Genomic DNA, 24,142 nt, shown 5'->3' on the forward strand with positions numbered 1-24,142 from the left:
GAGTCCTTTTGGGCTTTCTGAACCATTTGTAGGGGTTTCCCAGCACAAGCTGTAAGACCTACTAGAAGGGCATTGCAGTAGACAAGGCGAGAGATAACTATGGCCTGTACCAGAAGCTGGGTGGCGTACTGAGTGAGGTAGGGCCTGATTTTCCTTATGTTGTATAGAGCAAAACGGCACGACCGAGAGACAGCAGCAACATGGTCTGAAAAGGACAGCTGGTCATCAATCATGACACCCAAGTTTCTCATCACCCTGGTTGGAGTGAGGGTTGAGGAGTCAGTTTGTAGTTTGATGGTGTAGTGGATAGATATGCGTTGCTGGAATGACCCAGAGTTCACTCTTAGAGAGGTTTAGTTGAAGGTGGCAAGCCTTGCAGTGGGAATAAGATAATTGTCCTTGAAAGGCAGGATTCCAACCACAGGAGTGCTTTGCCCGAGATGCTCATTGCTGCGAGTGCGGATAGCAGGCTGTGTCAAAGGCAGCTGATAGGTCAAGCAGGATAAGGACCGAGGATTGGGCTGCAGCTTTAGCTGACCTTAGAGCTTCTGTTACAGACAAAAGAGCCGTTTCAGTAGAGTGGGCACTCTTAAAACCAGACTGATATGGATCTAGGAGGTCATTCCGTGAGAGGAATTCTGAGACCTGTTGAAGACTGCCCGTTCGATAGCTTTGGATAAAAATGAAGGGAAACTGGCCGATAGTTCTCAACTTAAGTAGGGTCGAGGGAAGGCTTTTTGAGAAAAGGTTTAACCTGAGCCCTTTTGAAAGTGGTCGGGAAGGTTCCCGATGCCAGAGAAGTATTTATCACATGAGTGATTGCAGGGACCACGTTAGGAGATATGGCTTGGAGGAGATTCGTAGGAATCGGGTCCAGTGGGCATGTAGTAGGACGGCTACGGGTCAGGAGTTCTGATACTTCGCTCTCCGTGAGAGGAGTAAACGAGGGGAAGGAAATGGCATTGGACAGAGAAACAGACGTTGTAGGACTGCTACATGTCAACAGAATTACTCAAAAGTGGGTCTTAACTAAACTGAGGTCAACATAACAATACTACAACATGAGTCTGAACATAACAAACCTGACCTACTGAATGACACAAAAGGAGGGGTATATATACACACAGGCTAGCCTACACCAAACACAAAGGGGAGAAAACTTACCACAATTAAAAAGACCCAAAATAAACCCAACAACCAACCATAAGAAAATACTAACAAAACAACACTATTGAAACCCAATATTAATCTAACAAACAAAATATCCACATGCTTGCTGTGTTGTTAAGGATTTTGCAGTTCAGAGTCCCTCTGCCCACTGCCTCCTTCCACTTCCTGTGGTGGAGTATAAAAGGCAGTTTCAAACTCCAGCTTCCCTTTGGCACATGACTCAGCAGCAGCAGCGTGTGAAGAAACAAAAGACAGGTATAAATTGCCAAACAATTCTACTCAAATGAATACTAATATTAACCAAAATGCATGCACTCAGATTGGAAATTTTAGCATCATTTGTGAAAAGAATAAACATATCTAAAGAAAATGTCTTTGTGGTTATTTGTGGAAAACAAAATCATTACCACCACTTTAGGTGTTGGCGTTTGATAAGTCCGTCACACAGCCCTTGCAGTAACAGCACTGACACGCTGTATCATCACTCTTTAAGTTGATATGTTGAACTTGTAACATTAGCAGATACAGAACAACACTGTCATTCATCTGGAGTCCTATTTCTGGCAGATCCTCATGCTGTGGAGCATTTAGCAGCTGAAGAGCCAGATATTTCCCTCAAGAGCTCGTGGAGACCAAACACAGAACTGCAGGATGTGTAAATATGCAGGTGGATGTGTCTTGAATGTGCTAACCTAAAAATGGACATGAACTTTCATCATAGTGTAAATAAAGAGCAGTTTCCAGAAGCAAGTTGATTCGTCTTGATGTAAAAAATAGTATACAGTCTCTTGGTCATGAATTTGATATTGTCTATTTTTAAGAGTGTAACCTGCGTGGCCTCTACACATCAGAGGGAGGTTAGCTGCTCCCTTCTTCTGAGCAACATCTGTACTGAGAAAAGCTGAGCGGACTGGAGTGACGGACCCTGTCAGGTCGGCCACACCTCTACAGCAAAAGCTGACAAAAACAGACACTGAGACAGAGGAATGGTATGAAATAACATAGTCCTTTATTTCCAGCAAAAGTCCTGCAGGGAGAAAGCCTTCCTCCCACCTCACAGAGGGAGGGCTTTTACAGGAAGAACACAGAGACCGTAAATACCTCGGCCCCAGCAAGACTGGACCCATCAGGTCCAGTCTGTCAGAGGTAGCACAGCTGACTTAGACCGGTGGAAGTCTGATGGAAGGCTCGGCCGTGCCATGCCAGAGGGTCAGTGTGGTTCCCTGGGAGTTCAGGGGCTCAGGGGTTTGTAGCACTGAGGTTAGCAAGGCAGTGGGTGGGTGAATGGTTTTAAAGGCTGGGGATTCTTAACATCTGGAATCATCAGTGCATTTTTTCATGGTGCACTTTGTCTTTTCAGGTGTTTGTGGGTTAAAATCTTACTTCTGTTGGTGCTCAACTCAACTCCAGACCTTTCAGACGCCCTGTCCAACCAGTCAAGGTTTTCAGCCTCCAAGTCCTGATTTTTACAGATCCACCTTTAGAGGCTACCAGCCCTCTTCTCCCCTGCTGCCTCATATAAAGTCATTAATACATTTCACATCATAATCAAATTACTGTAGATCTTTTATTAATCAAAGGTAATTAAAGAGACTCTACTCTGTGGCGAACCGAGCTCCTGATTGGTTACTCTGAGTTGAGCTTGGCTCGGATAGGTTAAGGCCATTCTATATCTTATAATATGCTTCCTTGTGTGAGACAGACTGTGTGTACATATGTGTGAGGTGTGTAAAGACTGGTATTAGGCACTGTGCTATTCATTAGCCTCGTCGCCATTCTATTGCGGTAAGCATCAAAAAGCTCTACTGGCCTTTTGCAAAGAAAAAAAAGAAGAGAAAAATGAGAACCACATGGTGTCAAAGAAACAGAGCCAAAATGAAATGACAAAATAAACAACCTTATATATAGAATAAATATAGTATGTACAATTTGCTTTGTGTGCTTCTAAAAATAAATAGACAAAGCATTACGTGCCCCCTTACAGAAGTATTCACAACTTTCCATTGACATAGAGGCAGAACGCTGGCACCTGCTCAGTGAGAGGGTGGAGGGTACAGACTGAGTGAACAGACGGAAGGATGCAACTGTACAACAATTCATACACCGTAGAGACAAAAGGAGACAAAACAAATGTCACTCTGGGTGGACATGTGTGGGTTTGAATCCGGAGGACACAGAGATGCACTGAGCATTGTAGAGTGAAGAGAATTCCTGCAGTGCCCTCTGCTGTCCGGTTTACAGATTACAGTACTGTGTGCATTTTACCAACAAACTGCTTCATCTTTACAGTGGTTGTTTGTTTGATGAAATTCATGACACATAACAAAAATCATGAAGAGTTTAAAAAAAAAATATAGGGAAAGGAGAAAAGGAATAGAAAAAAATAAGATAAGAGACAGGTTTTTAAAAAAATCAGTCAGACCAAAACAAAAGATTTGAACTGATAAAATAATAATATAATAAGTTTTGCACATTCACAATATGTGCCCTGCACATGCATTCTGCTGGCCCCTTCCAAACAGCACAGAAGTCACACACTGACAGGTCAAGCATCACATGCAGGATCCCCCTAAGACTCTGGGCTTTGCCTCTGGGCTAACATCTGTACTTGTTACGGTCTGTCAAAATGGCTCAAAACTGCCTTTTTCATTCTCTTCCTCCTCACCTGTAAGTCCACAAACACTGTGAGACGAACATTTTGCCCACTGATTAAACACCGTACAGTCCTTCACTGAGTAAAGTGAGTGATTACTCATAGTTGGTTTATAATATTTGTGTGTGACAACAAAAAAAACCAACACGTTTCTAGATTTTTATTCTATCCCACGCCACAGATTCTGAAGAATCACACCAGGAACCAGCACAACAAAGTGAATGTGTGTGTCCTGGAGAAAGAGGTGGTGGAAGCTGGCGACTGCTTGTGCTCACTAAGAAGTTAAATCTAAGGAAACACACGCAACTGGATGATGTGACACAGATAATATGTTAGCAGCCTCCGGTTCCCTAATAGGCTTGCTAACTGACACGTTAGCTTTCAGAACTTACATTCTCCTAACAGGAGAATAAGTTCACACAGTTCATTTAAAAACATATATTTCTACCATCAACTACAAACCACTCCTCGTGTGTGGAGCTGTTTACACTGTGACAGACGAGGGATATTCATCTACCAAAAAAACGTCCACAGGAACAAAAAGTGGATGCAGCAACACAGCTGATAAGCTATGATAGCTACCTCCACTCTCCTCTGGTCCTCCATGGTCAGCACTGTCAAAGAGTCTCAACACGAAACATTTTCACTGACCGCAGTGATTCCACTGAAGTGAAGTGACGGGACAGCTTTAACTACTAACTAAAATACTAGAACCTTTTACATCACTTTCTGTTAACCAACCTCAAACAAATTCATTGGTCTTTCACTGGAAGTATTCAACATCTAACTAATGACTTGTGGGAATTTAAATTGTCAAATTAAAAGATATAGAGATATCTAAAGATATATAATATCCACAGTAAATACTAGCAGTCAGTACCTTTGATCTGGTGTCAGACTACAGCTAAAACTGGGTGAGCTCATCCTGGCTAAGGCAACATAACACAATTTCACACTTTGTCCCATGCTGGCTGAGCTCTGCGAGCTGTTTCCAGTGCGCTGCAGCATGTTGACCTTCTTTTCACTTACTGTAAGCCTGGCTTGGGCAACACAAAAACAACAAGTAGCCTGCTCCAATAGTGAGATGGCAGATGTTTTCAGAAAGAGGGACTGATGCTATTCTCACCTGGTACAGCCCATGGTGTGCTGCAACAAACCGCGAGTGTGTTTTTGTGTGTCCGACACGTTCCTAACTAGTTGTATTTTACACATACGGTTTCCCACTGGCTCTGTGTGTTTGTTCAAACAAAGAATCTTACTAAGGACATTTCACTATGGCAGCTTTTAGAAGATCTGGCCAAAAAAGGAAGCAGTGGAACCTTTGTGGAAGTCTGAGGAATAAAATGAATCAACACACAATCCTCGTTTACAGAAACATTTAAATAGGTGTTAATTAGGTGATTCTCTGCCACTAACAAAATCAGAGGTAAATCCGTTCTTGGAGCGCCTGATGTAAGTGTTTGTTGTATTGTGATCTGACTTCAGTTCTGAAATTCCTAATTCTCAAGCCCAGAACTGAGGGGAATGAAGTAAGCGCAGTAATCAGGTTCCTGTTCTGACTCCAGTGAAGCCTTCTGATCGCAGCGAAGCCAAAAAGGGACTTAGTTTGTATGTTTGTGTTCCAGTCGCCTGTCCAAAGTGAAACAGAGGTGACAGCTAGCCCTCAATGCTCTGCTGAATCAGAAATGACATGAATTTGCGTTTTATGTGATTTCAGTCTGTATAAAAGACGTAGCACTTGGTGATTAAGCATTCTCAGATTGTTTGGATATATTTTTTGCTGTCTTTTGTCATCAAGTGTTAAAACTTGATCTTTAAAAATGGGAAGTAACGTCCCCATTGAAAATAATGAGGACTGACTTTGCACATAGATTAGATATCGTTTCATATCAAATGCATTATTTACCAACATCAATAATCATTGTCCATAGTATAACAATATCAAAAGTAGTAGGACTCCGTTATTAAGTAAAATAAAGGAGGAGGAGCTGAGTCTGTGGGGCTGGATCCGTCAAGTGGACTTTTGTTCGGTGGATGAGGTGGAGATATGTGTCCATGTTTCTAATGTGAAACACATGATACTGTCCAGATTGTGGGCTGCTGCGGTGCCTCTGCGTCCTGATATACTGAAGATGACACATCAACGCTACACTATACCGTCGATCAGAGCCCTAAAGGAGATTAGCCCTTTTAATGTAGACATGTCCAGTTTCAGATAAGTGCAGCCATATGGGTGACGTTCATCACTGTCCATGTGTGCAAGCGTACAGTATGTGAAGTGTTTTCTGTTTTCTGTGCATGTGTCTCTGTCTGTGCATGCATTCAGTTGCCCACGTTAGAGTCTCGGTCCCCAATGAACCAGCGCATGTGGAAGCAGAGGGCGAGGAAGCCGGTCCCCAGCAGGTCACCCAGAGCAGTCAGGTAAGGGATTGAGAAGTTGTCGGGGTCCATGCCTCGGCCCCACATCCAGTGCACCATCCAGTCTGCCAGGTAGAGAAGGATTATCACCTGGAGGAAGACGAAGCAGAAGCAAACTTAGTAGTACCGTGCATGTCGTTGTTGGTGGCAGGAAGAGTGAAAACACAGAACATCAGTAGTACATCAAAATCATCTTTTTTATCATAATTGTTTTGAATGTTGCACCTAAGATTTGTGAAGTGATCCACTGTATCAAGCGTTTGTCACGTTCTGACCATAAAGAGAAGTTTCACCACACATTTAACCATCTGGTTTCTTCAATTTTCACTTCAAAGAAATAATGATTTGACATCTATCGTGACAATTATTGATATCGAATGGTATGACATTTTTTTAGCGTGATAATATTTTTTGCCTTATCACCCAGCCCTAGTATGAGATAATGACATTTTGTTTTACCTGCTGAATCCAACATGTGTCCGTAAAATGACGGTTCCAAATTTGACCTCAATACTTTGGAAAAGCCAGAAAAACAAAATAGATCCTAGAGAGACTGATTTCTCCTGTGGTTGGTTGACTGATAACAAAACTGACAAAACTACTTGCTGGAAGTGACATTTTTAAGTAAAGTAGCTCATATCACGAAATCTGTGTTATTGTTGATGTGTACACACAACCAGTGCCTGCTGAATATGGACACACATCATTTCAGATAAATAGCAGTCTAGATGCAACAATATACCAGCATTTGAAATGTTAATTATGTGAATTAAAGAGTACTCCACCCTTACTGTTAGTCCTTGACTCGAAGAGAAGCAGCAATAAGTGGGCGTGGGTGGGTATTTGCTACTGCTATTTTATTACTACTACGGCCACTACTACCACTACACCGCCGCCGCCGACTACTACTACGACTACTACTAAATAATAATAATAATAACTAGAACTGCAAGCAGTTGTAAGTGGGGCCCAAGCCCCGTGGAGGCCATACAAGTAGACCCGGGCGCCCCGCCGTGGCTTCAGGGGCCGATGGCGAATAAACGACCAGAGTTTGAAATTAAAGGGACTTGCAGATCTAAAATGAATGTATGTTTATGGGAGTGTAATGTGATATGGGATTAATAGCGCAACCTAGAGGCCAATTGACACCAAATTTCACACAGCCCCTCGGGAGGCCGTGTCAGATAAGGTCCCTGAGTTTGGTGTTGATCGGACATTGCAAACCTGACATATGACATCACATCCTGTTTTTAGAGTTTTTGGCAAACATTTTTTAGCTTATAATTGGGACATTTTCTCACATTTTCTTAGCGTATTTGTCAGATCAAAATTTCCTCTACAAACGTTCATCAGCTTGGTCCAGAGATTGTCCGTGCCAAGTTTGGTGCCAATCGGACTTGGCGCTTCGGAAGAATTAATTAAAATAGGTATTTCAGTTTTCGAGATGTAGCAAAAAAAAAGTCTAGACGGAAATGGGCGCGGCCTATACCAGGAGATTCAGCTCGATCCTCCGAACGTGTGGATATAAGGTTTTTGATATGCACCTTCGTTTGCGGGAGTTAAAGCGATTTGAAAGTGCAAAATTTGGACCTTGCTTGTAGCACCCCCTAGAAGTGAGAAAATTTTTTGTGTGTGAACCTACCCTGTGAGTTTCGTGTCTGTAGCACTTACCGTCTAGGCCGCAGTTTCAGAGATGGCGAAAATGTACGGAAGAATAAAATAAAAAAAAACATAACAATTACAATAGGGTTCCCAGCTCGGCTGGTACTGGGAACCCGCGATGCCTTGCATTCGCGGGTTCCCAGCCCCACTCGGGCTTGGACCCCTAATAAATGTTTTTTTTGTTTAATAAAGAATGTGTGTGTATGTGTGTGTACCTGTAGTAGAGCAGCAGCCAGGTAGAAGGTAACGAAGATGGTTGTCAGGGTGGTGTGGCCCCCCCTCAGAGAGTTGATGGTGTAGAGGAAGACGAGGTGACCCGGGGCGACCAAGAGGAAGAGCACACGGGCCGAACGAGAGTTTACAGCTGGAAGAGAAAGAGGACATTTACTTCAATAACGAACGTGTTGAGGTGTAACTTCTGTATGTTGCTCTTTCACGACAAATAATCAGCAGCTGAACGTTCCATGTCAACTTACAGGAGCCAAAGAAGGAGGTGCAGGGTGTGGGGCACTTCCTGGGGGTGGGGTTAGGATCCCCCATGGGTAGACCGTTCATGTGCAGATAGGTGGAGATTCGACTGGCCTGGACCGCAACCAGGTTACCTCCCACACCTGACACACACACACACACAGCGTGACAACATGGAGACAGAGCAAAATAAGCTCAGTGTGGATGTGATGAGATAAAAACTTACTTCAGCTGTTATCTACACTCCTCTTATCTTTTTTGTTTCTTCCACACACTTTCCCAAAGTAATCACTAATCTTTCATCCCTCAGCTTTATGACCCTCACCGTTGATGACCGGGGTGAAGACCGCCATTCCAGCAAAGTTCGGGTTGGTGACAGTCTTGTCGAGTATCAAACCACCAACACTAAAAGAGAGACGAGAGGGATTCACTGCATCACCTGTCATCGTTACGCAGAAATACAAGTTCCAGAACAATCTGGAGCATTTACTTAAGTACTGTACTTAAGTACAAAATCAAGGTACTTGTACTTTACTTGTGTATTTAAATTTTATGTAGCTTTGTTCTCCTACATCACATGAGAAATTGTCTGTTTAGAAATACATGGTTCTCACAGGACAGCAACGTTACAAACACACGATGATCTTAAACTACCCAACAGGACATAAAGGAGTAAAAACATCTGCAGCAGTAAAACGCAACATGCAAATTATTGTAAATGCTCCGTACTTGTATAGCACCTTTCTAGTCTTTTCAACCACTCAAAGCACTTTTACACTACATGTGCATTCATCATTCACAGAGCCTAAGTGCTCAAACAGAACCTAACATTCACACACATTCATTCAATGGCGGAACAGCCACCAGTATCTTGCCCAAGGATACTTTGACATGCAGCCTGGAGGAGCTGGGGAATGAACCGCCAACCTTCCGATTAACGCGCAAGCCGCTCTGCCTCCTGAGCCACAGCCACCCTTATTGCAGCTGAATATTAATTCAAAAACATGTAAAACACTGACAGGAACAGGACAAGTTCCTTTTCGCCACCCCTTGAATTTTGTGCAAAGTCTATGAGTACCTTTAGGCTGCCAAAAATACAATTAATTTGAGAGAAAAATAATAATTCCTTCAGTTTCAATACGGTCCTCGCATGTTTCATGCTCAGGCCCTCATTATTTTTTACAAAACTGAAAAAGTAAAGAAGTTGAAAAAAGCTGTGTGAGTAGACAATAAAAAGTCTAAACACCTGCTGATGGCCATGGCGATGATGACGGGCTCCCAGCCGGAGTACAGGAGCTCTCTGGTGGACGGGATCTTCCTGGCTATCAGCACCCAAAGGGGGCACAATGCCACAAACACCACACACACCAGCGGACTGGCATAGTCGTTGAACTCTGTGTGGGAAGAAGAGAAAAGGTGGACTCACACACCGAGCACCTGTGGATGCAGCGCTTTTAGTATGCAGAAAACTAATAAGAAATATTTCTTTAGTTCAGATCCTACTGTGTGTGATGTCTGTGTTGTGGTTTTGGTTGTGTGTGATTCATCCTCCCTCACGTGTCTATGTTTACTTACGTCCTGTCTCTGTGTTCTTGTCTTTGTGGATGATTTTCTTTCCCTCCTGTTCTCTTCTCTCCCGGTCTCTGCGTTTATACCCCGCTGGTCTGTTTTATTTTGGAGTTGTTCTCCCTCTGGTGTCGTTGTTTTATTTTACTTCCTGTCAGTGCTGATTCAATTGTTTTCACCTGGGCCTCTCCTTTTGTGCGTTTAACTTTCTGTTTTTGCTGTAGTTGGTGTGGGACACTGCATGTGTTGTCAGCTGTCCCCGTCTGTCTCCTTGGATTATTCCATCATGTCTTAGACTATTTTCTGAATTTCATGTTTTGGATGTTCTGTTCTTCTTGTTCTATGGATTAGTTGATTTCCTGGATTTCCTGCTTCATCACTCTTGTAGATTACTCACTTTGTAAACTGTAAATGAACCGGCTCAGCTTTTGTGTCTGCGTTCTGGGTTCAAATCCTCGTTACCCATGTCTAAACTTGGCAACCACAATATTCTGATGGGTCTGTTATGTCTCCACCACCTTTCTTTGCTGTGTGACATGTGTAAGCGTGTAGTATGTTTGTAACATAAGGATCACCGGAGTAAGAATTCATACATGAGCTGTGGTGCAACTGAAACGGGATCCGAGGTTAGTATTGGCACTACATTTCCCATGATTCCTGCTACAGTACCTGTAATATCGTTCTACCAGTTGGACAAGTTTCTAGAAACAGCTTAGTAATGTTTGTTTATAAAGCAAGTTCATTCATTCAGATGACATAGATTCCATTTTCAGGTCAAATATTAAGCACCAGGAGAAACTTATTTAGTCATAAGTCTAACAAAACTGAGTCCTGAGCCTCGTCTCTAGGAGGCAGTGTTACTACTAAACTGACACTAAGGAGACCACAATCACACCATTTCCCTACACAAGACCCAGACAGCAGCTGTGTTTTTGTGTGCTGGAGCCAAAATAACCCAAATAAGCCCAATCTCTATACCTGACTGTAGCAGCTGTGGGAATACTCCACATTGTCTGTCTGTGGTGTGGAAAACATGGAGCAGTGGGCAGTTTAGTGAAGCTGGGGTTTGTCGGTGGTGAAAACACGCTCACAGAGCTAACAATAGAGCGCACAGCTGGAACTTTCTCGCCCTAAAACACAGCGAGGTTAGGTGTGAGTGGCTTTTCTTCTTATTTACTGCATGCAGCCAGACGCAGTCACGTTCCACACATTTCCACACATGCTGCTCCCCGCTGTGATAACAGAGGCGTTTGAAGTTGTATCACACATGTAGCAACTGAGATCTCTGAGAGTCATTCCATTATTTTCTGCATCTCAACAAATCTGGAAGAGCAGCAATACTTGCACTCATCATCTTTATGAAATTATATTTTTACATCTCATCTCTTCCATGCACTGAGCTTAGTAAAGCCTGCAGTGTTTGCACAGAACAAATAGGTTAATACTATAAAACACAGCAGTCTTCACTCCTCCTTAAAAAAGATGAATGCTCTGAAGGCCGCAGACAGCATCTACACTGGGACATCTGACACCTGTGTGAGCACTAATAAGTATCACATTTACTCTGAGTGTTACCTAGTTCCTTGTACAGTCCTGTTGAGACGCCTGCCAGCAGGGACAGAGTGATCAGGTCCCCCAGGCTAGCAGCGATGGGCGTGGCCACATTGTCAGGGTTGATGCCAACTTTCCTGGACGCAATGATCACGCCGATCATGATGAGCCCTGCAGGGTTTCAGGTCAGATATGTCACACACAGCTGCACATGTTGGTATGTGATATTCTGTGTAATACACAGTGGTGGTACTATACTGAGTATTTCATGCCACTTTCTACTTCTACTTCACAACATCTCCCAAGGAAACATTGTACATTATAATTTACATGTTAATAATGTTGAGCTTTGGACTGTTGGTCAGAGACAAAAACTGTTGTAAAGGTGTCACTTTGGGCTCTGGGTAACTGCGACGGCAGAATCTTTACAAACCAAACATTCAATTGAATCATGGAGGAAATAATCAGCAAATTGATCCAAAATGAAAAGAATCATCAGCTGCAGTCTGATACTAGTTCAGAACAGCAGCAACATCCTGCTTTAGATTAAAGGTCCCGTGTGTAATATTTCTGAAGATCTATACACAGAAATGCAAGATAAGATCCATAACTGTGTTTTCAGTGGTGTGTAAAGACCTTATATAATGAACCGTTATGCTTTTATTACCTTAGAATGAGACATTTATAGCTACATAACTGTGGGTTCCCCTTCCCTGGATGTCGCCATGTTGCGCCGCCATGTTTCTACAGTAGCTCAAAACGGACAAACAGCGGTACAGAGCACGTTTTGTCACTACGTTCTTCTTGTTCTACTTCTGGTAGAATTCAGGCAGTGTAGACGCTCATCACTACGTTGAATACGTACGCCTGAAGAACAAGTAATAAGTTTTGTATCAGAGCAATTTTTTCAACCATTAGATGGTGGGTGAGAATATAAAACATCATAGTTGTTGTTACAGTGTTCAGTTAGCTTATTTGGAAGTGCAGGAAGGTTGTGTGTTTGATCCCACCTTGGGACAATTTTTTTTTCTGTCTTCAACAAATGGATTCTGCAGCAATTGTTTCTCAGAGAGAGAGAGAGAGAGGGATGTAAGGATAGAGAGAGAGAGAGAGAGGCAGCCTACACAATATACACACAGAGGTACAGACAGTAAAGGTGATGTTGCTATAGACTAAATGAAAAATGGTACAGATATTTATAGTAGTGTTAATGATAACAATCGTAATGTTAATGATTATAATAACAATAATAATAATAGGACTAGTAACAATAGTTGTAGCAGCAGAGGGTGTCGAGCAGGAACACGGGGGCAGCAGGTGACCTGCAGCCACAGATCCAGACTCCACAGCTCCAGAGCCAGAAAACCTGCAGGAAGTGATAGGAGAGAGGAGAGAGACGAGAAAGCACAAGACTACCAGAAAGGGGAGAAGTTGTGTTAGTAACATGCAATAATGGGATGAGGTTGTAAACAGAGGGAGAGAAAGTAGAGGAGAGAGGAGCTCACATCTTAACAAATGAACAGCTGTAATACCTTCTCTTCTCTTTCATTCCCTCTTATAGAGCTACCACTTCCCTACTTTCTCTTGTTTAGTGAGAAATGTGAGCTCTAGCTAGGATTGGAGATATATGAGATATTCCGGTTTTGAACTGCCCGTGGGAAGAATGTACATATGAGAATCTGTACATTCTTGGTTAAAGGCCATGTGAAGTCTCTCTTCTCTTTCGACTCCTCTCTTCCTCTGTGTATCTCACTCGCGGACTCCACTTGCAATGCTCAGGGCCGTTAACAGCAGCATCACATGAGGTGATTAGAGGACATGCGATTGGTCTGTGAGTTTCCTGTGCCGTAGAACGAGGACAGTAAATGCTAGAAAAGCTGAACATTTTAAAATAGAAAAGCTCCGTCACGAGGTAGTAATTCTAAATAATAGATCGGCCGCTTGGTCCGGATCCGGACTGCAGCCTGCCTAAAGCTCACGTTTCTCACTGAACAAGAGAAAGTAGGAAAGTGGTAGCTCTATAAGAGCGAATGAAAGAGAAGAGGAGGTATTACAGCTGTTCATTTGTTAAGATATGTTGAGTGTTTTTTCTAAAAATTAGGCTCTTTATTTTAGTTTACTCAATTTAGAATTATTTATTAGAGTAGTTATTTATTATCCCTCCAGTTTGATGTGAAAACTATTCTTGAAATATTATTTGATTTGACAGTCAGTTGTTGACTAAAAACTTATGTTGATACAACTATACGTTGTACTGAATGATAACGGAAGTTAGTCGTTTTGATGTTCCGGACCTTTGCTTCAGGAAATTTTCTCTAACCTCTGGACCTCTTTGAATTCTAATTGAATACCCCTGCCCTATGTCATCCCTGAGACCAGGGACCTGGGAAGGTCCTAGGAGGTTGGGATTCAAGATTCTTGACGCTGTTGTCTGTGTGAGTCTTCTGGGTATGTTTGGAGCCATATGGAGGTCACCTCAGAGATTTTCAAATTAAAGGCCCTAAAAGGTAAAAGTTGGTGTTCTATCCTTTATGTACTGGAAAGATGTTACTAAATGCCCTGTTGGAGTTTGGGGTCATATTTAATTCACTTTCTGTTGTGTGAGACAGGGCAGACTGAGACACATATGTTGCTTCTAAAGCCTAAGTGAGGATGTCAATCTCCTTTCATGTCCTTTAGAATATAATGGCCACTAAATAAGTTATAACAAGAAAATAGCACAATATAAGCGATGTGGGACCTTGAACTGAGCTGTTGTGGTTTGGGGCTCCTAGCCGTCCCTGAAAAGAACTAGCTTGGGGAAGGTCCTAGGAGGTTGGGATTCAAGATTCTTGATGCTGTTGTCTGTGTGATGCTTCTGGGTAGGTTTGAAGCCATTTAGAGCTCAACTCAGACATTTTTAAATTAAAGGCCCTAAAAGATAGAAGTTGGTGTTCCATCCTTTATGTACTGAAAAGATGTTACTAAATGACCCGTTGAAGTTTGGGGTCATACTTAGTTCACTTTCTGTTCTGTGAGACAGGGAAGAGCGAGACTCATATTTTGCTTAATCCTAAAACTGCGTTCACGCCGAAAGCGAATGTAACATTCGCTCGCTTTACTTGCGCGAGTTTGACCGCTGGACATTTTGAGTGTTCACACACAAGCGAATAAAGATTAAGCGAATAAACACAGCCCGCGGATACTACAGCTATATGAACAAAAAGTAAACCTTTGGCTGTGATTTAATTGCAATAAATGGATCAAACTGATGCCGAAATAACTACAATATGATGCCGTTTTGTTAGACATATGAATTCATACTTTGTAATGTCTGTCAGCAGGACGACAACTTTTAAAATAAGTGTTTTCTGAATGGAGTTCGGATCGATCGGGGCTATGCTATGCTAACCTGTTCACAGTAAAGTACAACGACAGCTGGAACAAAGTTACAGACACACATTTTCAAAACTCACCAGGTAGTTCAACTTCCTCGCTTTCTTTTCTCCAAGTAATGTCCAGCTTTGTCCGGTTTTTATATAAAAATTAAGAAGTAGTCCAGCAGAACTCTGGTGCCATCCGACACTAACAACAACAATGGAACCGGATGTGCACTGAAGCTAGCTGCCGAGAAGCGTGAGTGAAGATAAATCAAGTTGTAATTCCAAAAACTAAAGTAAAAAGCTAATTTAATAAAACCAGTTTACGCTGACCTCCTCCCGCTGGTAAACGGCGTAGTTGTCAGAGCAGAATCCAGACTACTAAGGGTGTTTATTTGTCCGAAAGCTGCAGCGCTACTCCCCGTCCACTTCCCCGTTCTTTAGCAGCTCCCTGTCGGCCAGCGGATTGTCATTACACCGCTCGCCTGGTCCTCTCCAAGCAACGCTCCGAAGCCGCCGGTGACGTTTGGACAATCTCACCGCTGATAGGCTTTCGCAACATCGCGTCAAGCGAATTTCTCGGCCAAGTTGAAAAATTAGGAACCAGTGAATTGTGCGACAAACGCCACATTCGCGTCGCCTGGAGCGATTTCGCAGGAACTTGCGTCTTTGCATTGACTTTGTATGTAATCAAGCCGCCCAAAACACTGGATTCGCTTTCGGTGGGAACGCACCTTAAGTGATGGTGTCAATCTCCTTTTGTGGCCTTTAGAATATAATGGCCACTAAATAAGTTCTAAATAGAGTTATAACACAAAAAGAGCACAGTGTTAGCGGTGTGGGACCTTGAACCGTTATTAAACCTGTATAATTTGGTACAGATCTGAGCATGTACAGTCAAGTTACAACAACTTCCTGTGTCATGTCGAAGAGTTTAAATTTGCCGCCACGCCACCACCACGCCGTTAACTGAAAATTCACAAGTTTTACAACATGGCTTCATCAATATGTTAAGGGTGATATGTCCAAACTGCTACATAAAACGTGTCATTTCCTGTTGCCAGCAGGTGGCGCTCTGAGTGAATATTGGCATGTGGATGTGCTTAGGGCAGGACTTATAATGCATCCCGAATGTGGTGCAGATGTGAACATGTAGACCGCAGTTACAATAACTTCCTGTTTTCTAGTGAATTATCAATTTTGGACGCCACGCCACGGGCACGCCGCTACACGAAAACTCACTGTTTGTACAAATTTTAATTGTCAATGGGTTTAGAGTGCACAGCACAAATCTGAAGCTGGTCAGACTACAAAGTACAAAGTGTGTAAATCGCAAAAAATGACCATTAAATCCAAAATGGCCGACTTTCTGTTGGGTTTAGGCAATGGCTCCAAGATGTCCAGACGTACCACAGAAATTTCGTACATGTAGGTGAAATTTTGCCGGGGGGCTGCTCTGTAGTGAGCCATTTTGCCTATTCGTGTTTGGGCCCTAATAAATTCAGATTCAATTTGAAAAAAAATGATCACTTGAGGCAATGTTGCCAAGTGAGACACAAAAAGAAAATCACTGTGATGCGGTGATGTGGTTTAAAAATGTTTGGAAACCACTGTATTAAAAAACTATTATATATAATATATTTTACTGTGTCCCCTTTTGTGCTGATAGATAATACACACAACTATAACAATTACATTTCTTAAAACCACAGAAACTAGCACAGAATAGATATGACGCACCTTCACAATGGTTGACACACCTCTTCTGTTATGACACTGCTTTTATAAAATCAGTCCTCAGATATTTTCTAATGCACACAAACACTAGCTCTGGAAAGCCCCGCCATTTAGCAACAGCCCAGGTGTAGAAGAATATTGAAGGGTGAAAAAAAACATCATGAATTGAAAGTGATGAAGTTATTTGCCAGTTAGTCTCCAGGCCATGAAAGCTGTTACCTCGTCAGAAAGCAAAAACCTGCAGGACAGCATTCCATGCTGAACTTTTACACTTTTCCACCACGCACACACTGTGGAAACAGGGTGTGAGGGGTGTTGTGAAATTTGGGAGAAAACATGGGGTTCTGCCGCTCATTATAGGTTGAAACAAATTCCAGAGTCAAGTGTTGAATGGGATTATAGGGTCAGTGAAATACTACTGCACCAATAGCTTATAAATATGTCATCACCATGTCATCTGTGGATTACCACAAAACACAAAATAATAATAATAATAATAATTAAAAGAAGAAGAAGAAGAACCATATATAGCACTTTTCAAAAACAAACTTAACAATGTGCTTTACAATAAAAACATATAATAAAAGTAAATCAGATCTAAAACATAATATATAAAATTATTGAAGTTATAAGCAACAACAAAGCCAGACAAAAAGAAGTTTTTTTGCTTTGGCCCAAACACCTTCAAAATGTATTAACTAACAACATTGTTAGTATGGATGACGCCATCCTGGCCTCCAGCACCACCAAGAAGAACCTGGGAGTTATTTTCAATAAGCTGGTCCACACATTTATTATTTCCAGGCTCAACAATTTGCAGTTCTCTGCTAGCGGGGAGCACAATTTAATCTCTTTAGCCTCACCAGCTGATCCAGAATGCAGCAACATGTGTTCTGCCAAGAATCAGGACAAGAGAGTATAATTATTTCTCCCACTTTAGCCTCGCTACACTGGCTTCCTGTGAAATATAGAATAGAATTTATAATTGTTCTGCTTACCTACCTACCCACTGCGCTCTCAAAATGCAGGGCTACTTGTGGCCTAATGTCTCTAACAGAGTGGAAACCAGAGCCTTCAGTTATCCAATGCCTCTATTATGGTACCAGGTCCCAATTTGGATTCGGGAATCGGACATCACCACTTTTAAGGCTAGACTTAAGACTTTTCTGTTCAATAAAGCTTTTCGTTAGGGCATGATTGAGCAAACTTTCACTTATTAAATCATTTTTATTATTTTATTTTGTGGATTTTATTCTGATTGTATTTTATGTTATGTTTTATCATTCTCCTTATATTTTATTTTGGTTTATTTTGTAGTGCATGTCTTTCGGTGATTTTGCAAATAAAACTTGATTGATTGAGTCTTAAGAAGAGATTTAAAAGAGGTCACTGAGTCTCCCTTCCTGAAATCCCCAGGCAGGGAGTTCTACAGTTCCGTTGCCCACACAGCAAAGGCCCTATCACCTTTAGTGACAAGTCCAGTGAAACCTTAGTAGGGCCCTCAAGCTGTGACCAGGCTAATGGGGAGTTAGCAGATCACAGATATAGACCAGAGCGTGAAGCAGTAAAATCTTACAGGTAACCAGTGTGGAGTAGCGGGGACTGTATCAGTTACTAGGTCTTTGGTTCAGGTCTTGGGATGTTTAGTGTACAAGACCAGAATAAGGTGCATTGCAGTAGTCAAGTCTGGAGGAGAGTCAAAAATAACACCTAGGTTAGTACACCTAGGGCACCCAGACCTAGAAAGTGTGAATGCTGCCAGTGCTGGAGCCAGAAGGATAATTCTAACTACATCTATCATCGAGTCATCCAACTGAAGGAAATGTTTGGACATCCACTTCTTCATTTCAGCGAGGCAGTGAGTGGTACCATGCTTCAAAGGTACATATAGATACGTGTCATCCCTGTAGCAAAAAAAAAACGACATTGTGTCTATGCATGATTTGGTAGCATGTATATGGTAATTAAGAGGGAACCCTGAATAGACCCTTAGATGACCACGCAAAAAAGGAACACAACAGGAGGAGGAATCTCCAAAAATTACAGAGAAAGACCTGAATTCAGACATTGTGGTCCCACTGAGTCAAAGGCAGAGCTTGGGTCTAGGATAAATAAAATGGAGTACAGGCCAGTGGTGTGTTTACAGGTCCATGACTGCGTCGCCTAGTGTCTGCTCATGGTGGGAACTGTTAGGTCTCTGTTAATAATATTACAAAGAGTACGTCCTCTATGAAAAGTGCAATGACATAACTTTAGTTTTGCATTGGTGCTATATAAATAAAATTGAACTGAACTGAATTGGTGGCAGCAGTAGAAGTGTTGGCAGATGATCACTAACCACTAGGTATCAGCAGTGAGCTGCATCAAGCAAAACAGAAAGGCACAGCTCTCTCTGTGCAACATGACACGTGCACAGAGCTCAGTGGGTGTTTGCTCTGCAGTTTACTGTCTCCCTCAGTTCTGTGTCTGTGTTTCTTACTTTAGCATCTCCTCGGGTTCAATGAGAGTAACCTATGAGTCTAAGCAGAGTACCTGCACACCTTTAAATTCTGATCACAGAATTCTGATCATAGTTTATAGTGAGAGACAGAGAGAGGTCGGTTACTTATCAGGAGGTGAGTGAGTGAAGCAGAATAAAAAACAGCTTGACTCACTGTCAGGCTCGGCTGTTGACTGATAAAACTGTCTGTCTGCCGTCGTCACACGTGGTTATTTTTAGAAGTTGGACCATGCTCATCATCCACAGTTCCCCCACACCTTTCCTCCTTGGATAGAAGGGGGCTGTGTCATGGAAATATGTCAAAGTTGTAATTGCTGATAGAAAAAAAATACTTATTTAAAATGAAAATGTCTTTTTGAGACATTATGAACAGAAATAAAAAATAAAAAACACAAACAAATGGAAAAACTAATATATTGTTGTTTTTGCTGATATTTTTGGGTAGAAAGGTGCAAATATGGGGTTATGGAATCCAGTCTGTAAAAAAATATAACTGATACTTCAACATTCACTAAAGAAAATAATAATCTGATGCTGTGAAAGAGATACAAAAAAGGGTTAGAGCAAATGACTGGGCAGGTTTGTTCTAATTTCTCAGGAAGCAGAGGAGGGATGGAGGTGTGGCTAGTTTCAAGTGGAATTCCCCTGAACTCACCTGAGTCCATCCCCCCATATTTACAGAGTATAAAGCTCCACAGGTGGTTAAATGTAGCAGCAGGTGCATATTTGCCTCAGAGACAGAGGTTCCACAGAGAGCAGGCACTGATACGCAAACAGTCGAAATTATACAACACATGCTGACACTTCGTAGCGTCCTGGAGCATCAATCTTTTGCATCATATTGTGGCTTCTGCTTGAATCAGGTAAAAGACATTAGGTCACTATAGGGAACTTAAGAAGTGGTCATAGAGTGGTCATGTTTAGAATCAATACAGATTTTGAATTGAAAGCAGCTCTTCTGTTTTTTCAACATATATCTTCTTCTATATTTATCAGTGTCTCCATGTCATCGCCGTGCCTCAGCAGCGTCCTGACTCATGCCAACCTCACTATGTATCAGACTGGCGTCACTGATCTTCTACAGCAGCAGCCAAGTGTGCTGCCCGGCATCAACACCCTGCAGATCAGCAACCCAGCATACAGCTCCAACAGCAACAGTAAGTGGAACCCTCATTTCTGTCTCATCATTGCTGTAAGATTGTGTGTGTGTGTGTGTGTGTGTGTGTGTGTGTGTGTGTGTGTGATCTGTGTGGTAACAAAGGCTGTGAATCCTTTGTCAACCATTATAGTCCAGTCTGAGTTTCGTAAGCAGTTTCAGCTGAAGACTAATCTCACAGTAAACATGATCCTTTATTTTCAGCCAGCGGGACCATTAGCTCACTGAACTTTACTTTGACCTCATTTAGACACTGTTGGTTCAATCATTTACAAGGCGGCCAATGTTTAACTTGGCATAACCGTCAAACAGAAGAATGCTGCCACCTCATAGTGGAAACAGGTCAGACCTTGTTTGCCTGACCTTAGAGACACAAGTCCAGAATGGGTGATGATGCGGACTCTTATCAGTCCACATCACTGATAGCTGAGCTGGTAGACATATTGCAGTAAGTGTAAGTGTTAAGTGTTGACATATTGTTTGTGTAGTTTCCAAGAGAGAACAGTAAATCAACTGAACTTTATTAGATGCATGAACCAAGATCAAAAGTTAATGTGAAAATATACAGTTTCTAAATGTGTCTTGTTTATTAATGCTCAGTGCTGACTAGTGAAGCTAGTGCACAGAGGGATCATTCCAGAAACACACTGTCCATACTATGATCCATCAAGTAATCCCCGCCTCTCTATCTGCAGTTCAGTGGTACAGGCTGAGTAACCCTCACTGTTGGACACCAGACAATGTCCTGGAGTGGATCAGCGACCATGTGGAGAGCACCAAGTTCGATGCAAGCACCCTGAGTCTGGCCTACTGTGCCATGGACGGCCCCTCCCTCTGCCAGATGAACCGAAATCAGATGATTGAGGTCTTCGGCCCTCAGCTCGGTCCACACCTCCACCAGAGTCTGCAGGAACACAAGACCAAATATGGTAAAACTGCCTCTGTCATGTGGGAATGATTAGTAGAATGTCAGCTGAAATATATCTGTATGTAGTTCATGTTATTTAGTTCTGGTCTCCATTTGCACTGTAAAGTTTTAGCAACCAAGTTAGGGACTGTGTGCCAAAATTCCCACGGTAAACCAAAATAAAACTATATGAGGATCAAATGATGTTATCTTATGGTCAGTCAAATTTAACAGATATATTTGAATAAACCTTGAAACCTTGCAGCCAGAAAAATAGATAAGTTTCCTCTATTCCCAGAAGACAGGAAGTTCCATGCATATGCTTTGCTATGTTCATAGCATCTAACTGTCCATCTTCATGTTGTTTTTTCTTCCCAGAGCTGCAAAGCCTGTCAGGACCAGAGCTGAATGAGACCTGCCAGCTCCTGGACAACTTCCTGGACAACCTGAACTTCCCTTTGCTCAGCACCATTAGAATTGGACAAGGTATATATTGTATAGAGATGTAGCATACTAGCGTAAAATGGACAGTGTGGAAATCATATGGCTAATTGTGCTTCTTACTACCAACAGCTGAAGCAGCTGTCAGCAAGAGGGACTTTGACAACAGGGATGATTATGATGTGACCAGTCTGACCATGGAGCCCATGACACCTCTGGGAGACACTGAGTACCTGTCTGATAATCAGTCTGACAGCGAGTACAGCTCCTCCTCCAACAGTCAGTATTTCAACCTTATGTTTGCTAGCATCTTGCTCAGCTCTTCTGTCTCTCACTTTCTCAAGAAGTCTGTATATCTCAAACATGTCTCTCACATGTTCAGGTGGCATGTTTGGCTTCTCAAGCCTCAGCTCTCCAGACTCCAGCGAATCCGACCCGGAGTTCTCCTACCCTCTGATTGCAAGTGAGTTGTTTGTAAAGTTCTTTGCATTCCACAGTCTCAGCAGCAACAGTGAGTTTGGGTAATGTCTGACAGTTAACCCTCGTGTTGACAGGGGTGGACATCAAAACAGAGAAAGGAGAGTGTCGAGTGAAGCGACCACGGGGGCGACCTCCTAAACTCAACAGAGAGCACAGCAGCAGCATCTATGACAATCCAAAGAAAAACAAACATGGTGAGGTCATGTATGGACAATCGGCTTGCTGTAAAACATCATGTAAAACACAGTTCAAAACGCAGCTGTACATGAACACTGCTGACCTGTTTCACAGAGTCTACTTTGCATCTTTATCAGGCTGCAGATGCATATCTGTGTGACTTCTATGCATTCAAAAACACACATTTAGCTCATTGTGCCCCACTGTTTGTCTGCAGCGCCTCGTGGCACTCACCTATGGGAGTTCATCAGGGACATTCTGATACACCCAGAGAGGAACCAAGGACTCATGAAGTGGGAGGACCGCCGCGAGGGTGTCTTTAAGTTCCTCAAGTCCGAAGCTGTGGCTCAGATGTGGGGTCAGAAGAAGAAGAACAGCAGCATGACATACGAGAAACTCAGCCGTGCCATGAGGTGAGTTAATGTAGCAGCTAAGAGGGAAATATGGTTTAGCTACAGAGGACAGGCTCAGTAATACTCCCCATGACTAATAGACTTTGACCTTGACCTGTAAAACTGGTGAAGTGCCCTTTTTAATTCTGGTTTGGTCACCAGTGATTTTTGACATTTTAATTTACTAACAAGTGCAGCAGGTGCTGAATGGGACTGCATACTTTGTGTTAAACCTGGACTAACTGACCCTCCTCATCCCTCAGGTATTACTATAAGAGGGAGATCCTGGAGCGAGTCGATGGCCGGAGGCTCGTATACAAATTTGGAAAGAATTCCAGCGGCTGGAAGATTGAGGAGATTGGCATGAGCATATGAGGCACCAGTCACTGAGGGGGTAAAAACCAAAAAGCCAGAGCATATCAGAGCATAGTTCAGGAACTAGTAATACTTGTGTGGCCTGTCTGAAAAAAAATCTTGCTGCCCCAGATGTTTAAAATACTAACTTCCTCTTAGAAGGAAGGTGTTGCAGAAAATGTAAGCCAGTGTTTTTGGCTCTAGTAGGTTTTATGAACCAATGTTAATGTTGTACCTGTTTTGTATGCTTGATTGTCACTATAGAAACTTTACTATGTGCGCAGTAACTAAAATGGACATCGTTTTGGATGCTTGTGAGTTTCTGTAAGCACCTAGAGGCTAAAAAAGCACACTTTTTACAATTGTACACAATTCACCCTGGTGTGTATTTAAGCTTCTGTAGTGATGCTGGACTAACTCGTCACTATTGAGTTTGTTTTGTTATATTGGCAATAATGACTTTTTATTACATACTGTGGCAATGGAAATATTGTTTTTTTCTTACTTTCATATTAAATTGCAAATGTTAAATCAGATCTGAATGTAGGACCAAGTTTGGAAATGTCTTCTAAACTAAATGTGAAGGACAAGGACAGAACAGGGTACAGTACAGATGCTACAGTACTTCACATTTTTATAGTAAGGATGTGCACTACATGTCTATTGGTATCACTTATTATAAAGTGTGTTTACACGATGTTTGAGTAAAAATTAGTTTTGGAGTAACTATATCACATCTTGTCACGTCGTGTATATCATCACCTGTTTGTGTGAATCAGTCAGAAATCAGTTGCACATTGTTTGTGTGATTGTTTTAATGTGATTAATCAATTTTGCTGTCATCCACTTTGGATTGATAAATATATGTAAATCTTGCATTGATGATGTATCTTAATTAATGGCATATTGTTTTTATACAAATACATTTCGACATGAATTAACAACCTGTTTTGGGATGATTTCTAAAGCTTTGGCATCTTAATGGTAACCATCATGTAGGATGAAGGCGGGAAATATAATCAAGAGTGTTAAATGCATATTATACAATTATCACTTGTCTCGTCTGCAGTGCTCCTCCAAAACTTTTGTAAAATTTCAGGAGGTGATAGGAGGTAATAGAAAAGGATATTTTGATATTTGTGGCCAGCAGC

At 42.1% G+C, this 24,142-nt stretch overlaps 2 protein-coding genes across 5 annotated transcripts; one reads left to right on the top strand and one right to left on the bottom strand.

Annotated features, from left to right (window-relative positions):
• Positions 1-2,155: 2,155 nt before the first annotated feature.
• On the bottom strand, positions 2,156-15,267 carry LOC123956914 (solute carrier family 41 member 1-like). 2 transcript variants are annotated; one of them, XM_046029462.1, is made up of 7 exons: positions 14,944-15,267; positions 11,513-11,659; positions 9,618-9,765; positions 8,697-8,776; positions 8,380-8,514; positions 8,119-8,267; positions 2,156-6,331 (listed from the first exon to the last, which is right to left on the bottom strand). In XM_046029462.1, the coding sequence occupies exons 2-7, from the start codon at positions 11,649-11,651 to the stop codon at positions 6,146-6,148; spliced, it is 837 nt and encodes a 278-aa protein (XP_045885418.1). In that variant the 5' UTR covers positions 11,652-11,659; positions 14,944-15,267; the 3' UTR covers positions 2,156-6,145. The 2 variants fall into 2 exon arrangements, with proteins under 2 accessions (XP_045885418.1, XP_045885419.1); XM_046029463.1 differs by lacking the exon at positions 14,944-15,267 and adding an exon at positions 12,156-12,532.
• On the top strand, positions 11,665-23,873 carry elf3 (E74-like factor 3 (ets domain transcription factor, epithelial-specific)). Of its 3 annotated transcripts, none has more exons than XM_046029445.1 (9): positions 11,665-11,673; positions 20,081-20,241; positions 20,936-21,169; positions 21,526-21,633; positions 21,721-21,867; positions 21,971-22,051; positions 22,143-22,262; positions 22,463-22,658; positions 22,901-23,873. In XM_046029445.1, exons 2-9 carry the CDS (start codon positions 20,088-20,090, stop codon positions 23,010-23,012), a joined length of 1,152 nt encoding a protein of 383 aa, XP_045885401.1. In that variant the 5' UTR covers positions 11,665-11,673; positions 20,081-20,087; the 3' UTR covers positions 23,013-23,873. The 3 variants fall into 3 exon arrangements, with proteins under 3 accessions (XP_045885401.1, XP_045885400.1, XP_045885402.1); XM_046029444.1 differs by lacking the exon at positions 11,665-11,673 and adding an exon at positions 19,823-19,947; XM_046029446.1 differs by lacking the exon at positions 11,665-11,673 and adding an exon at positions 19,856-19,947 and having other exon boundaries at positions 20,108-20,241.
• Positions 23,874-24,142: the final 269 nt, after the last annotated feature.

This window comes from Micropterus dolomieu, linkage group LG18, assembly GCF_021292245.1.
Source record: "Micropterus dolomieu isolate WLL.071019.BEF.003 ecotype Adirondacks linkage group LG18, ASM2129224v1, whole genome shotgun sequence".
Lineage (NCBI taxonomy): Eukaryota > Metazoa > Chordata > Actinopteri > Centrarchiformes > Centrarchidae > Micropterus > Micropterus dolomieu.

Excerpts from the sequence above, each read along its gene's own strand:
- LOC123956914 (XM_046029462.1), bottom strand. The coding sequence starts at position 11,651 with ATGATCGGCGTGATCATTGCGTCCAGGAAAGTTGGCATCAACCCTGAC. Across the intron at positions 9,766-11,512 it reads AGGACTGTACAAGGAACTAG|AGTTCAACGACTATGCCAGT; the intron begins GTAACACTCAGA and ends CTTCCCACACAG. Across the intron at positions 8,515-8,696 it reads CTTCACCCCGGTCATCAACG|GTGTGGGAGGTAACCTGGTT; the intron begins GTGAGGGTCATA and ends TGTGTGTGTCAG.
- elf3 (XM_046029445.1), top strand. The coding sequence starts at position 20,088 with ATGTCATCGCCGTGCCTCAGCAGCGTCCTGACTCATGCCAACCTCACT. Across the intron at positions 21,868-21,970 it reads GTACAGCTCCTCCTCCAACA|GTGGCATGTTTGGCTTCTCA; the intron begins GTCAGTATTTCA and ends TCACATGTTCAG. Across the intron at positions 22,052-22,142 it reads CTCCTACCCTCTGATTGCAA|GGGTGGACATCAAAACAGAG; the intron begins GTGAGTTGTTTG and ends TCGTGTTGACAG.